Source organism: Ictidomys tridecemlineatus, chromosome 10, assembly GCF_052094955.1.
Source record: "Ictidomys tridecemlineatus isolate mIctTri1 chromosome 10, mIctTri1.hap1, whole genome shotgun sequence".
Classification (NCBI taxonomy): domain Eukaryota; kingdom Metazoa; phylum Chordata; class Mammalia; order Rodentia; family Sciuridae; genus Ictidomys; species Ictidomys tridecemlineatus.
This window is the reverse complement of record NC_135486.1, coordinates 85625138-85641022: the sequence shown is the minus strand read 5'-3', so window position 1 is coordinate 85641022 and position 15885 is coordinate 85625138. Positions and strand designations below refer to the sequence as shown.

The window sequence follows — 15885 nt, the reverse complement described above, 5'->3', positions numbered from 1 at the left end:
GTTTCTTTCGTGGTCTTTATTATAACTTGCATTTTTAAGTTTGTTCCTTTACTTGAGTACTGTCTCCCTGTACTGTGTACACACTCATGCAGACTCAAATTTATGTTCAAGAGGGCCTGAACCATGCCTGTCTTGTTTATCTTCCCGAGTATCTGGAAGAATGCCTGACACTGGATAAATAATCAATAATCCATTCTGAATAAATTAATAAAAGTTATGGATCATAATACTTCATAAAAGATTAAATGCAATTGTATCTAAAATGACTAGCACAATGCTTAAACATAAACGCCAGTAAATATTAGCCCCACTCTCCTTTCCTTTTTATGAACTACTCATGAATTAATTCATATGTTTGACATGTGTGTCCAACTCTTCTCCAGCCACTGAAAATAGAACGGTGAATAATAGAGAGAAATCCCTGTCTCACGGAGTTTACATCCTAGTGAAAGGATGAACAACTCTCTTTGGATCATCAGGGAATCTTAAGAATGAAGTCTTTAAGAAAAAGAGGTTATAGCTTGAAGACAGATGAATTGTAGAAGAAGGGAAAAGCTGGAAGAAGAGGAAGCCAATTGCAGCAATTCGAGAATGAGGTATGAAATAAGTTGGATGTGAGTAACAGGTAGTGCTGGGTCTAAGTGATCCAAGAATAAGGAAGTGACAATAATCAAAGTTTCCAATCTTGTTACTTTGCTCTGTGGCCCCAATAGAGAAGCTGGAAGGAGAAGCTGCAAGGTTGGGAGGTTTTAGTGTGTGAAATGAGCCAAATTCAGTTTTGGTTGGGAAGAGGCGGAACAGAATCTGGATGAAAATGTCAAGCTTTTAAATGAAAAGTATGGGTTTAGAGTGCAGGTAAAAATAATGCTTCACTCTTATCTATTGTCACTTTTACATCATTTCAATAACATAAAACATGATATTCTGTATATTTGCCAAATTCCTCTAGGAATCTATTCCTTCACAGCAAGATGTTACTTATTCTATCTTTTTTTCTTAGTTGCTGGAACACAGTAGGTACCTAAATGCTATTTATGAATTGAATTGGTTGATAGTAAGCAAAGTTTCATCATCAAGGCAAAGAGAAATAACAAGTACAATTGGAGCCAGAGAGACTTCAGTTCAAATTCACTGCTTACCTGTGCTATTAACTACACAACCACAGGAAAATCAAGTCTATCTTGAAGGATATACTGTGAGGGCATTAAGTTAAATATATGCACAATGCCCATCATCCAGTAGGCACAAAATTAAAGCATTCATATTATTATTTATTACCTTTATTGCCATTACTCTTATATTTGCCAGTTTTCAACCTCTCATTTTTCAATATGATTTCTAATACATAAAATTATACATGTATATTTACAGAGTATTATATGATATTTCCACACTCTCATTCAGTCCACCTTCTCATTTCTAAACATTCCATTCAGAAATACCTACTAGTGGTTGTCCTCTTCATGTGGCCTCCTGCTAGCCAGTTTCCAAAGCCTCCAGAGGCACTAAGCTCCTGTCCACACGGTTGGCTGGTTTGTCAGTTCAAGTCGCCCAATTCAACTGACATCACCACAGCTTGCAAATTCCAAAATCACTGTTAGTACTTTAGACATGGTAGTGTTTACACTGGCCTACAGATCATACGACCATGTCCTTATTTATATACAACTTGCATCATGCCGAATCTGGCTTTTAAAAATACTTCTGAGATAGGTTTTCACAGCAATCAGAAAATAAATATGAAAGCTGAGATATCTCTGTCTGTGTACTGTTTACTTCCAAAAGGAAGCTAAGCACATAGGTAGCATAGCCAGCAAGATGTGTTTTCACATTTGACAGTGTTCATTTAGACAAATGATTTTCCCCCACTCCCATCACTATTATCCATTGGGTGAAGCACTGAGCTGGGACTATATGTTATTTCTCAGAATGAGCTAAATTATTTTCAAAGTCTTATGTATTTTTCATGCATGGCGAAGTGCTTTTGTAGCTTTCACTTATCTATACTCTACAGTCTTCCCCAAACTACAGCAATTTCCAACAGGAAACACACAATGGATACTACACATGTACAAATGTACACACACACACACACACACACACACAGACTTTTGTATGTTTTATAGGCATCAAGCAGATCCCACACCCCTAAGATTACAGTGTGGCAACAAGTTAGAAAGAAGAGATGCCCCTCAGATGATGAGAAGGGCCAGAACCCATCCTGGGAGAAGTAATTTTCTGAGGAATTTTGTGTGGGTGCTGACAGGGCACACTGCCATGCCACACCAGAACCTTTGCCCTTGCCCTCATTTTCCATAGTGAGTCAGTCAACAAGTGTCCCTTGACAGTACCACTGTACTGCCCTGAGATCAACATTTCATGCAGGAGGAAGGTCCACCCTCCCTTTCCTCCATTGGGAAATCGCTTTTCTCAACCTAAGGGCTCCAGGCAAACTCACAATGGTGACATTTGCTGAGCAGTGGCTTGAATAAAAGGCTCTCAGTAAGCAAGATGGTAATGTGAAGCACAGGCTAGCCCCAGGAATGCTCTTTGGGAAGGACCCACAGCCTCCCCAGTGAATGAGAGAATAAAGAAAGCCACAGCAGGAGAGCTGGGCCCCAAAGGGTCCTGCAGCTTAACCCTGGCAGCACTATTTGCCAAGACTAACTGAAATGAGGTAAACAAAATATTGCCTAAAAGAGGTCTGTATAAAGGAAACAAGAATAAATCCTTCCTTTGGCTCTAAACTATTTTTTTTTAATAATGTCAGGTAATCTCCAATACTTTGTGTCTCCCTGCCCCCCCCATAAGCATAGGGAAAAACTTCTTTATCTACCACAGAATTACTTTTACAATGGTTTTGCAGTAGCCCATAAATCTAAACACTTAAAAAAAAAACTGTCATTTTTCAACTACTGCTTAATCACAAGTCCTCCGTTCAGATCCCCTGGGGCCAGAGCTGCTAACCACTTAGTCTGGCTTGTTACTAATACTGAAACAATAGCCTTTAAATTGAATGATATCCCTAGAAAGGTGAAGGCCAAATCCGGACACTCCCATGTCCTGGACCCCAAACTTTTTGCTTTGTGGACAGTTTTAACTCCAAGACCAATTGCATGGATTCCTGTGGAAGACAGGACTGCAACATTGCACCAGAATCCTACACTGTACATCGCTGTCCTGAAACTTAACACAAATTTATTTCCTCCAAACATTCCATCCTTTGAGTTATACAACTGGTTTTCATTGGAACTGATCAAATTGGGAGTTCTTAAACAATACCTAAGTAATTGTGCAATTGTTCAGATTACACCTTTAATGATTTCCACTAGCAGAAAACCAGTGATCTTTGAATTTGATTTTGAAACTACGGATGCCGTTTCCTCTTTCGCCCAGAACTTGCAGATCGAGCTCAAAGTCGGGTGTGGTTTCATGGCGGGGAGGAGGAAGAGGGAGGGGGAAGGGAGGGAGACAAACACTGAGAGAGACACTGAGAGATAGAGACAGAGAGACAGAGGAGACCAGAGGGACGGGGGAGGGAACTTTGCATGAAAAGGCTCCCGGAGTGCATTTGTGATCTCAGAGAATCGCTTTTGGCCGCTCTCCAGGTTCTGCAAAAGTTTCTTACTAACGAGAATTCCGCGCACTGGAACAAAGTCAGGTTTGGCGAGTTCTTAAGAACTTAGGGGCGCTCTTGTCTCCCTACGGCTGGACCGCACACATCAAAGCGGCGGCCCAGGTCTAAGTCGGTGAAACTTAGAACAAACGTCGCGCGCGGGCCCAGAAGAGACTTGAGTCAATCTCGTCTAACGGTTTACCCTGAACCGCTAGGAGCCTTCAATCTCCGCGGTGCAGCAGGGAGCCGTGAGTCACGGCGGGTGACTCAGCGACCTCACCCCCTCCCCTGGGCTTTCCTCGGCCGTAGCCTCGAAGCTCTGGCCGTCTTGAGCTGGCCTTTCAGGTCCCTGAACAGGATTCCCAGGATTCCCCAAGACTAGACAATGAAAAGAAGCACGGGTGGAGTAGTCCCCTTTCGAAGCGGGTGGAGCGCGAAGCCGCGCGGGACTTGAGCTCCGCGTCCTGGGCTGCGTGCGTCTCCACCCCGCACTCCAATCTCCGGTTCTCTTTGTTTCTTTCTCCACGCCTTCCGATCGATGGGTTTCCTCCCCCTCTTCCTGCTCCTTTGCCCGCGGGTCTCCACACCCACCCACTCCCATCAGACCGCAGCCCAGCGGCCGCGCCCCTCCCACCAACTCGTCTCCTCCCACGCCCCCTTGGCTGGAAGCCTGGGACCCCTTGGGTCCACTTTCCGGCGCTCCCCACACCCGCCACCCCACCCCGCGCTTTTCAGCACCCAGTGGGAGAGCAGAGTTCCGGACATCACCAGGAAAGCCCCTGAGAGTCCCAGGCTAGCCCAAGAAGTAACGGGACTGTGCCCAGAAAAGGGCGGCCGGCCAAGGAAGAAAGCTCGAGGGAGCCCCCGCCCCAACCTTCCGCCCACCCTCCCGGTTTCTCGCCGGGTCCCCATTGGCTGGCGCGCTCCGCGGCTAGGATGGCAGTGGGAGGGGACCCTCTTTCCTAGCAGGGTTATAAAAACAGCGCCCTTGGCGGGGTCCCGTCCTCTGCCACTCTTGCTCCGGGTCCCCGTGCTAGAGACGCAGCAGCGCTCCCACCGCCCACACCCACCGCGCTCTTGCTAACTTCTCCTCCCGGAGACAGTCCGCACCTCCGCAGCCGCCCAGACCACCGCTTCCCTCCTTGACCATGTCCTCCAGGTCTGTGTCCTCGTCCTCCTACCGCAGGATGTTCGGCGGTCCAGGCACAGCGAGCCGGCCGAGCTCCAGTCGGAGCTACGTGACCACGTCCACCCGCACCTATAGCCTGGGTAGCGCGCTGCGCCCCAGCACCAGCCGAAGCCTCTATGCCTCGTCCCCAGGCGGTGCCTATGTCTCGCGCTCCTCGGCCGTGCGCCTGCGGAGCAGCGTGCCCGGGGTGCGGCTGCTGCAGGACTCGGTGGACTTCTCACTGGCCGATGCCATTAACACCGAGTTCAAGAATACCCGCACCAACGAGAAAGTAGAGCTGCAGGAGCTAAATGACCGCTTCGCCAACTATATAGACAAGGTGCGTTTCCTGGAGCAGCAGAACAAGATCCTGCTGGCCGAGCTCGAACAGCTCAAGGGCCAGGGCAAGTCGCGTCTTGGGGACCTCTATGAGGAGGAGATGCGGGAGCTGCGCCGGCAGGTGGACCAGCTCACCAATGATAAGGCCCGCGTCGAAGTGGAGCGCGACAATCTGGCTGAGGACATCATGCGCCTCCGAGAGAAGTAAGACTGCGCTCACGGCGCCCCACGGGGGGCACGGCAATGGAGGGAGAGGGGAACAGGACCCCGGCGAGTGGCTGCCACGCCCTTGGGGAAGAGGCCTGGGCTGCGGCTGGCTCTCGGGCGAACGTGGGGGAGTGAGGCTGTGGTTGCAGTGGCGCAGCCCCGCCCTGAACCTAGACCTCGAAGTTAGCATTTCCCTTCTCCCCCTACTCATTGCCCAAGAACGCTCCGGTTCTTGTTAGAGATTTCTTCAAACTACCACGTTATCTGTTGTTGAAGGCCATCGGACAGATGGAGAGAGATTTCCCCAAACTTTCAGAAAGTTTCCTGGTTCTCCTGGCGGGTTGCCAGTTGCCAGAAGGAAGCGGGGGGGGGGGGGGGGAGAGGATAGTTCTGAAGGAAGCAAGACAAAGGGATGGAAGAGGCTTTTCAGGGGTAGTGGGAGAGGGGTTTGTCTTGGAAGTTGTTGCAGCGAGCGTTTTGTCTCAGCGTGGTACCCCCAGGTCCGGCTAAAACTGCAGAAGGCGGGAGTTCTAAAAGCTTTAGTCTCTGGTGAGGGTGGAGATGGCGCAGCAGCTCTTGTCTCAAGGCACTGCGACGTGGTGTTTGGGTGTGGCCGCCCCGCCCCTGGCGGTTTCCCAGTTCCCCTTTGGTTAATGTGCAACTGTTTTAGATTGCAGGAGGAGATGCTTCAGAGAGAGGAAGCCGAGAGCACCCTGCAATCTTTCAGACAGGTTTGTAGACTCTAGTCCTACTTGCAGCCACCGGGCCCCACCCAACAAAACCACAGGCAATTCTAAGTTACTTCACTAAAATCTAAAAAGTGCAAAACTTCACTTCTTTATATAAAGTCTCCTAGTGGTGGAAAGACCAAAGATGGCAACTTTTGTGAACAGAAACCGTTCCTTAGGACATAAAGATTTTATCTTTTTGCTTTGTTTCAAGATTTTTATTGGCAAAGAAATATTTTTCCCCTTTCATTTTTGTAACACATTGGCATTCTGGTTTCAAACACATACAGTTTGATTTAGTTTGTGGTTTACTTAAGCTAAGTTGGCTCACTTTTACAAGATCACCACACACACACATAGTTTAAAGCCCTATAGTTTAAAATGTAAAAAGTATTGGAGGATAAGAAACTTAGTTTAACTGGAATTAAGCCAATAAGTTTCTTTGCTTCTTTCCAAGTCCTATTGTGGCATTAAAGTCAGATGGAGGTATCACTATGCACAACTATTTTGTGATATAATAAGGGTGAAAAGAAGCCATCTGTCCCTGTGGCTGAAGGGTATTAATGGTTTCTATGGGCTTCACTATGGAATGTAGATACACACATTCTGGCAAATGTGATGGCTCTGGACAGAAATAATAGGAGTCTTTGTGTTCCCAGAGCAGCTATGCAACAGGCTACATTCTTATTGAATATGTAATGATGCAAGCATAGTTTTAATTGGACACAAGTATTTGCTAACATCCGTTATCTAATATCTGCCCCAGACTGGTAAATTATGTGATGTGTAAAGTTCTTAAAGCTACAGTCACTTCTCACATTTTGAGAAGCCTTTCTTTATTGCGTCCTTATATTCTTTTTATTCTCTCCATTAACAAAAATAAACCCAAGGATGAATACTGGAATTATATGAAAAGCTTTTTATTTTTGCTCCAAAATTAGATGGAGTTAAAATTGGTATCCCAAACCAGGGAGATTCCCAGCATAGTTTTGCTCTTGGGAACACTTAATGGGATTTGCTGCAAAACTCTTTCAGATAAGTAGTCTAGGATAACATTTTTAATCTGAAACACATTTGCCAAACCAATTGAAACAAAGCTATATGTGGCTTATTTTAGTCCTTGCGCATTTATGACCATTGTTCCTATAATGTTTTCTGCAGAGTTATGAGTTAATATAAAACAATACAATATGAAAGATTCCCTGTTTTGGGATTAAATAAATGCTTCATTCTCTTCCATGAAATAGAATGTCACTTTGAAAATCTAAAAAGAGGTTAATAAAGTATCTTTTATATCTCTTTTAGGGCTTAACAGGAAGCCCAAATGAATTTTTTCTATTCCATTTTTAAACATTTTTCCATGAAGATGATAAGTGTCTCAACATTTTAATACTATAAGGCTATAAACTATAATCCAAATTATTAATAAACTGTAATCCAAGTTATTACAAGATAAGGGATATTAAACATTCCCTGGAGGGGAAATAAAATCTTATTTGCAAGATCACACATTCTGGTTTGGAATGTAGACTTAATAAATAGTGAAAACAAAGAAGAACAAGATCAGCAAGAAGTCTCTCTGTAGTTTTGTTCTGTGCAAACATTTTGGCCAGTCATTGTGAAACTGGCTAAGTAACTGAATTGACACAGTAACAAGTGAAGAAGATAGACACACCCATATAGGATGAGTCAGGGAAGTTTCAGGAGAAGAATTCACTAGAAAAGACAAAACAAATATAGTTATTTTTCTTCTTTACCTGGCTGCACCTTTGCCTGTGCATATCCTGAATTGGAGGATTGAATTGCTACTTGATATAAATCTAGTCTTGTAACCTGGATGCCAGAAAATGAAATAGTTGCTCTGGATCCCAAGGATAAATATCAGAACATTTGCACAGAGAGAAAGAGAGAAAGGGAGAGAGAGAGAAAATGAACTTAGATATATGCTTAAACTTTTGAAGCACAAATTTCTGTTTTACATGTACTCATGTTACATGAAATTGTGAAATGAAATTTGCTCACCCCGATCATCATGTTATTCCATGGAATTAAATCGTAAAAACTCTGCAGCATTGATTTTCTAGATTTAAAAAATAATAAAACACTACTGATAAAAATGTAGATTCAAGAATAATTGAGCACTCATTACCATGTTAGTATACATTTATTTATTTTTAGGCTGTCAGTTCCTTTGAGTACAAACAATTGAGTCCCAGTTCAAATTTATAAATAGGAAAAGAGAACATAGCATAGTGTAGCACAAAGTGATTTATAAACTTATTCAAGGGTCATAAAATTTGTTAACGTCTTTTCTATAGTAAAGAGACTAGGTTCATGTGATTAACTTAAAATGAATAAATGAGATAAACCGTAGACGTTTGCACCCTCTATATCTTGTCTTTTCTCTCTTCAAAATAGGATGTGGACAATGCATCTCTGGCACGTCTTGACCTTGAACGTAAAGTGGAATCCTTGCAAGAAGAGATCGCGTTTTTGAAGAAACTACATGATGAGGTCAGTGGAATAGCTGTCAGTGAATGAATGAGGAGAAAGCTGCTCCCTGTCCACCTGACTGACCTTCTGTCTGTCCTTTCCCTCAGGAAATCCAGGAGCTGCAGGCTCAGATTCAGGAACAGCATGTCCAGATTGATGTGGATGTCTCCAAGCCTGACCTCACGGCTGCCCTGCGTGATGTACGTCAGCAGTATGAGAGTGTGGCGGCCAAGAACCTTCAGGAGGCAGAAGAATGGTACAAGTCCAAGGTATGCAGTGAGTCCGTGTGGTAGAACAAAAGAAAAGCAATTCTGAAAACACTGCACCTGTCTGTGATTTCTAACTATTTTTTAGCTTGGCTCAAAAGCTAGTTTTTAACTTAAATCTTTTGCTACAGCCTCCCCACCATGCACTGTGCCTCTTTTAGAATAGCAGACCCTGTTTTCACTAATCTTTTACAGTACTTCAGAGAAATCCCCAACACCACTATATTTAAATGAGTTCAATAGAATGAATACTGTTTGAAAACTAAAGTCAGCATTCTAATGCTATTTCTGTAACTTCAAAACATAAACTAGACATAGTTCAGAAAACACTGGGTCAGAATTATGATTTCTTTCCCTAAGAGTAAAAAGACTCGAATGTGGACAATATCCATTTCTGATTTCTTCCCAACAGTTTGCTGACCTCTCTGAGGCTGCTAACCGGAACAATGATGCTCTGCGCCAGGCAAAGCAGGAGTCAAATGAGTACCGGAGACAGGTGCAGTCTCTCACCTGCGAAGTGGATGCACTTAAAGGAACTGTGAGTACCACCTCATAGTAAAAGGAGGAAATTATGAGCTTGGATCCATTTTGTTGACCAAGCTCATAGTGACACCTGAACAAAATTTCAAGTGAAGAAAATTTATATATTTGTCCAAAGAAAATGAGTTCTCCAGATAGACGCACAAAGCACTAGATGGAATTCTTGGAGGTATTAGCTTAATCTGTGGTTGCTTGCAGTAAGAGGAACTTGCTGCTCACATTCTCCATCCAAAATTAGAGTGGGCACCCTTTTCCACTAACGGACCATTGTATACCATCAATAATTGGTTCTGGGAATAGCTAGGTGTTTCCAGGAAGTAACATCTCGGAAGCCCTTCTCACCTCCTGCAGAATGAGTCCCTGGAGCGCCAGATGCGTGAAATGGAAGAGAACTTCGCCGTGGAAGCTGCTAACTACCAAGACACTATTGGCCGCCTGCAGGATGAGATTCAGAACATGAAGGAAGAAATGGCTCGTCACCTTCGTGAATACCAAGACCTGCTCAATGTTAAGATGGCTCTTGACATTGAGATTGCCACCTACAGGAAGCTGCTGGAAGGCGAGGAGAGCAGGTAGAGAACACAGACTCTTATGTGTGAATTAGTAGCTGGAGTTCCAAGGCACTCTGCCCCTCTTTTTATCTTTTGAACATTTCTTCAAGGTAACTCCTTTCCACTCCTTATAGATGAGGAACTTCAGGTTCAGAGGAAGTAACCTGCCACAGACAGAGCTAATAATAGCAGAACTGGAATTAGAACCCATAGTTTGTCAAAATCCACACTATTTCCCCTCTGTAATGTCTCTAGCTTATGTCTCTGTGAGGAAATGCTTGAAATAAAAATTTAAATGTACTAATGAGACCAACCACAGGTAAATAGTTATGAGACACATCTCTAATGTGAATTGCAAGAGTAATTTTTATTGGATGAAAATGAGGAGTATATAAATTTATTCCTTGCTATTAGAGGATAACAATTTTACTGTTTTTCCTTTATCTTTTTTATAGGATTTCTCTGCCTATTCCCAACTTTTCCTCCCTGAACCTGAGGGGTAAGCATTTTATTTCCTTTTTTTGAAAACTTTCAACAGGTTATGACCTTGAATAAAAGCTGTACATATTCAGTGCAGCAGTATATTCCCAGCAAGAATAAAAGAAGAAATCCATATCTTATCTGTTTATGGTAAAGCCCTCATTTTTTCTGATACCTGAAAAATGCCAAAATGTCAGAAAACATGCATAATTTTCAAATCCAAGTACTCTCTTGAATGTTTCACTTCAAGTTAAATGTAAACTTAATTTTGCTCCTTCCTAATGGAGTACACTGTAACGTGTCATTCATGAGGGCAAGGAGGCATTAGATAACTTGGTTTTCAAACAGATAATATTCGTAGAATTATTTGGGAATAGCACTTTTTTTTCCAAACAATTGCAAAATAATCAATTCTTTGAGTAAAATGGATTACATTTTTAAAAAGTTTTATTTTTTGTATTACTTATTTAGAAACTAATCTGGATTCACTCCCTCTGGTTGACACTCACTCAAAAAGGACACTTCTGATTAAGACGGTTGAAACTAGAGATGGACAGGTTGGTATATTTAAAATAGAAAAATGGAAAAATAATTAAAACAAACAATAACAAATTAAAAGAAAATAAATAAAATGGAGTAATTTCAGAAGGGTATCAATCCCCTTTCAAGTCAATAAACCCATATATCAGAAATAGCTAGCTAATTTGAGAAGTTCCCATTTCTTCCTTTCATGCCTGCTACAAGAATAAACTGCTTGTTCCAGCAATACACATGGCCTAGTAATTATTTGGCTCCAGGATGAGATTGTATAGTAATTCTCTTCCTTCATTCCAGAGTTAGCAAACTGTTGTGGTACTTAATTTGAAATGGAAGTAAAACTTCCTTAAGTTACTTCCTACACTACTTCACCAGATTACCTCAATATCAGGATTGTTTTTAATCTTGGACATATGGCCCTGTCTTAATGACTGTTGCCTAAATACTTCTAAACCTCTTCATTTAATATAAGAATGTGTCTACAGATCAATTGGTTTCTTGTTACCGCTCTGTACTAGGAAATACATGGTTGCACTTTAGTGTAATCATGAAATCTTCCCTTACACATAAATTCAAAATATACTTGCCATTCATTTTAATATGCCTTTATTGCTTTTAAGCTTTGCTGCATAGAGTTTTTATGGCATCCTTCAAAAACACAGGTTTTTGAAAAGTTTTCTTTTTGTATGTCATAAATTCCATGGATCGTTATTTTGCCTATAGATGACAGGCATTTTGTACATGTATCGGTCCCTCTATGCTGCAATTCTTACCATGTAGAATCAGTGCGACCTTCCAAAGGGCACAATAAATTATATATGTTTAATAAGATTTTTCTTTGCTGTGATTTATGGGATAATTTAAACTTTTGCATGTAGTATTATATTTGATTTGAGTTTTATTTATTTTTAACAGGTTATCAACGAAACTTCTCAGCATCATGATGACCTTGAATAAAAGCTGTACGTACTCAGTGCAGCAGTATATTACCAGCAAGAATAAAAAAAAAATCCATATCTTAAAGAAACAGCTTTCAAGTGCCTTTCTGCAGTTTTTCAGGAGCGCAAGATAGATTTGGAATAGGAACGAGCTCTAGATCTTAACAACCGACACTCCTAAAAGATTTAGAAAAAAAGTTTACAACATAATCTAGTTTACGAAGAAGTCTTGTGCTAGAATACTTTTTAAAAAGTATTTTTGAATACCATTAAAACTGCTTTTTTTCCAGCAAGTATCTGAGCAACTTGTTTCTGCTTCAATAAATCTTTAGAAAAACTTTTCTACTGTGTTATTTACTGTATAACATTAGAACAATTCTCTCTTTAATCCTGTTTGTTAATTTGCCACTAAAATAATATTTAGGTATTAAGTTAGTAAATTCTATTTCTTTATGCTCACTTCTTTTCAGTTGTTACTATTATCTTTTAAATTTAGGCTGGCAGTGTTCAGTGGTAGGATACATACTTAACATGCATGAGGCCCTAGGTTTAATCCTGTACACCAAAGAAAAAATTTACAATTAGATACGATATAGATATAGATGACCCGCCACTCAGGATGGTTCAATGAAGAATTTTTTTACTTCCTAATGAGCAAAAATCCCTGTGCATTCAGTAGAAATTGTACTTCTGGTCTTTTTCTAGGCTAGTGATATATGGTATGGTACTCTTATATGCAGTGAGCCACAGCTCCCAGTCTACCACACAAAAGAGACACTGCACTATACTGTGTTGCTGAGCTTGTTTGTAGGTTAAGTTTATTAAATGCATTTTCAACTTACAATGTTTTCAATTTCTGATGAGATTATTAGAATAATACCCAGATGTAAGTAGTTTGGAACCTGTGTAAGAAAATGACGTGTGCAAAAATGATAGACCTCTTTATAACATGAGTTCAGCTGGATCCATGTTCATGTGTAATTTCAAGTCCAGAGACTTCATAAAGTTAAAAAATGCAAACTTCTTTTTCTGTATGTGCAACACAAGATTAGTACAAATTCCACTATGGGATTTGAATCATTAAGCAATGACCAAAGTTGCAGGAAATGCAACTTCCACTTGCAGGATGTAGAGAAATGGGGCAAGTTCACCAAGTTTCAAGTTATGAGAAGTAGCGTGCTTTGGTGTATGCGGTTGTATGAGCATAAATAACATGTACACTTGTATTTACATCTATAGATTTAAACTTTTAAAATAGAATTCTTCCCTCAGGCCTGCCCTTTCAACCAGCTGATCTGTCATTAAAAGTGGGCACCTGCAGAGTTAATAGAATAGATATTTTTAATGACCTTTGTGTTTGGAAAATGGTATCAGATACAAAATGAAAATCCCTGCCTTTTCAACTGGGGAGATGAGATTATTACATGTACATCACATGGCCAGACAGTGCTAACTGTAAGTGTAATGAGGTTTTAAAAACTGGAGCAGTGAGAATAAGTAGTATAGCCATAAAAAGCTTCCTATAGACCTGCCATGGGGCAGACCTTAGAAAAGTTCATAGAATTTAGATAAATAGAAGAAGGAAGATATTGTCCAGAGGCAAGAGAGTTGTTATAATGGTTGACAGTGTGTATTTTGGAGTGAAACTCCTTTGGGTACATTCCTGGACTTCTCTAAACCACCATTTACTGTATCTTTATTATTATTATCCCCTCTCCTCCAGAAATAATACAGTAGACATATGTTGTAATTTTTTTCTGTGCTTGCTGTATCCCTCTCTGAAGTTGCTGAGGGGAATAGTAATAGTTCACGGGAAGTCTTGCTTATAGGCAGCTATGTTAGCTGTGATTTTTATCATTTTGTGACAACAGGCACAGCAGAAGTAAAGAAATGATTGGCCACTGAAGTGACTCCTAGCTAGGGTGACTTTGAATCCTGACTTGCCTAGAGTAGTCATAGTTCACACCTGTGTGTCAGCACAATTATTAGAACTGCCCCTTTCAGACTCACAAATGTACCGGTTCAGACAATAGGTTACCCCTGTCATCCTATCCTTAGAATAATCTAGTAAGAAGGCTATTCTGTTCATATTGGGACTTCTTGAGTGTGCTTGACCCCTATTGCAACAACTGCCATGGTATGATCTGCTTCACCAGTGTAAACTAGCAGATATTTAGGCCCTTAACCCATTAAGTCCCAAGTTCTCAATTCTGCAAATATTTTAATGCAGTTGACACAAGTGCATTAAAATAAGTTGGAAGTCATAACCAAGAACCTATATATGATTATTATATCAATATCATATTTAATAATTAAATTCTCATTTTATATTATATAATTATATATCAGATACTATATGTGAATTTTTATAAGTGTTCTACATCTGAGATAATGGGACAAAATGGATCAAGAAACCTTTTCTATTTGATTTTTGGTTTTTGTTCTCAGTCTTCTAGCCATGCTCACCATGTTCCCCCCTCAACATCCTGACCCTATTTCCTTTCTCACTTTTTATATGAATGTCATCCCAGGAAGCCTCAGATTCATGTTGGTTTTCTTCACACAAATGACCCTTTAGTACTTAAAAGGAATTAAGAAGTCAGTCACAATTTGTTTTGTTTTGTTTTAAGGGAAGAGAGAATTCATGACAAGGAGTTCGGCCCATACCCTTCGAGACTACTGGGGTCTCCATCCTTCAAAATTCCTTATAGCTCCTTCAAAAATCACATCCCAGAAATGAAAAACATGAGCTGGCCTCTCTTATCTGTGACTGTCAGAAATTAGACCTTAACGAAAAGCCTCACAGGAGCCCATGTCATAGGAATTAAAATCTCATTAAGTCTTCTTTTATTTTTGTCTTTAATTATGCTGTTAGCATTTTCCTTATCTTCCACTTTGAAAAACTCATAAAAAGAAACCATGTTCTCACCACCTAGGGTGAAGCAGAGATTAGTGCTGGGTTCTTTTATATATAACATTATTCCAAGATTAAAGGAGATAACAGAAAAACGTAGAGGGTGGAGAGAAGGAAATTAAGACATAAAGGATACTTCTGTATAAAGTTACCCAGGGGACTGTTAAATCCTGGAAACGACGTGACTATGAAGTCCAACTCAGTTTGCTCACAACCATGACAAATGGAAGAGACTGCTGGTGTATGAAACAAATGTCTTATTTTACCCTGAAATATAGAATAGTAATCTACCTTTCCACAACCAGACTTTTAACAAAGCCACTCAGAAAACAAAATCTCTTTTCTAAGACTATGAGATTAAGGGAGTAAAGAGGAGAGGAAGAAGGGGAGGGACACCAGCTTCTATTACAGCTATGGTCTGAATGTTTGTGTTCTCCCAAAATGCATATGGTGGAACCAAAGTCCCAATGGATGGTATTCAGAGGTGGGGCCTTTGAGGTACGAGGTCAAGAGGGCAGAGCTCTCATCAGTGAAATCAGTGCCTTATCAAAGAGGCCTGGCAAAGCTTATCTGGTCCTTCCACCAGCAGGACACGGCATGAAAGCACCATGTATGGACTAGGACTCGGGCCCTCACTAGAGGTGGAATTTGTTGGTGCCATGGTCATAGACTTCGCAGCCTCCTGAATCATGAGAATTTAGGTTTCTGTTATTCCTAATACACCAAATATAGGCATTTTGTTACAGCAGCTCAGACTAAGCCCTCATGGGCTTCTTAAAGGAAGCAAGAAAAGCAAACAGTATGTCCAAGAGAATGCTGTCTCTCCAACCTGCCCAGCCTCGACTAAATGAAGGGTCTGAATTGTTCTGCTCATGCTTCCATAATAAAATAGAGCACACATGGTGGTTTAAACAACAGGAGTTTAGTTTTTTATTGTTCTAGAGATCAGGAAGTCTGAGATCCAGGGGCTTGCAGAGAGATATAGAAAACCTGATAGTCTTTTTTGAAAAAAAAAAACAAAACAACAACAGATGGTCTAACACTTGAATTCTGCCAAACACTTAATTTGCAAAATTCAAATCATAAACACTTTCAGATCATAAAAATG

At 41.0% G+C, this 15885-nt stretch overlaps 1 protein-coding gene across 1 annotated transcript; it reads left to right on the top strand.

The window, feature by feature from the left end:
* Nucleotides 1-4615: 4615 nt before the first annotated feature.
* Nucleotides 4616-12204, top strand: Vim (vimentin). Its single transcript, XM_078023354.1, has 9 exons — nucleotides 4616-5327; nucleotides 6001-6061; nucleotides 8477-8572; nucleotides 8659-8820; nucleotides 9230-9355; nucleotides 9709-9929; nucleotides 10364-10407; nucleotides 10860-10945; nucleotides 11841-12204. The coding sequence occupies exons 1-9, from the start codon at nucleotides 4765-4767 to the stop codon at nucleotides 11880-11882; spliced, it is 1401 nt and encodes a 466-aa protein (XP_077879480.1). The 5' UTR covers nucleotides 4616-4764; the 3' UTR covers nucleotides 11883-12204.
* Nucleotides 12205-15885: the final 3681 nt, after the last annotated feature.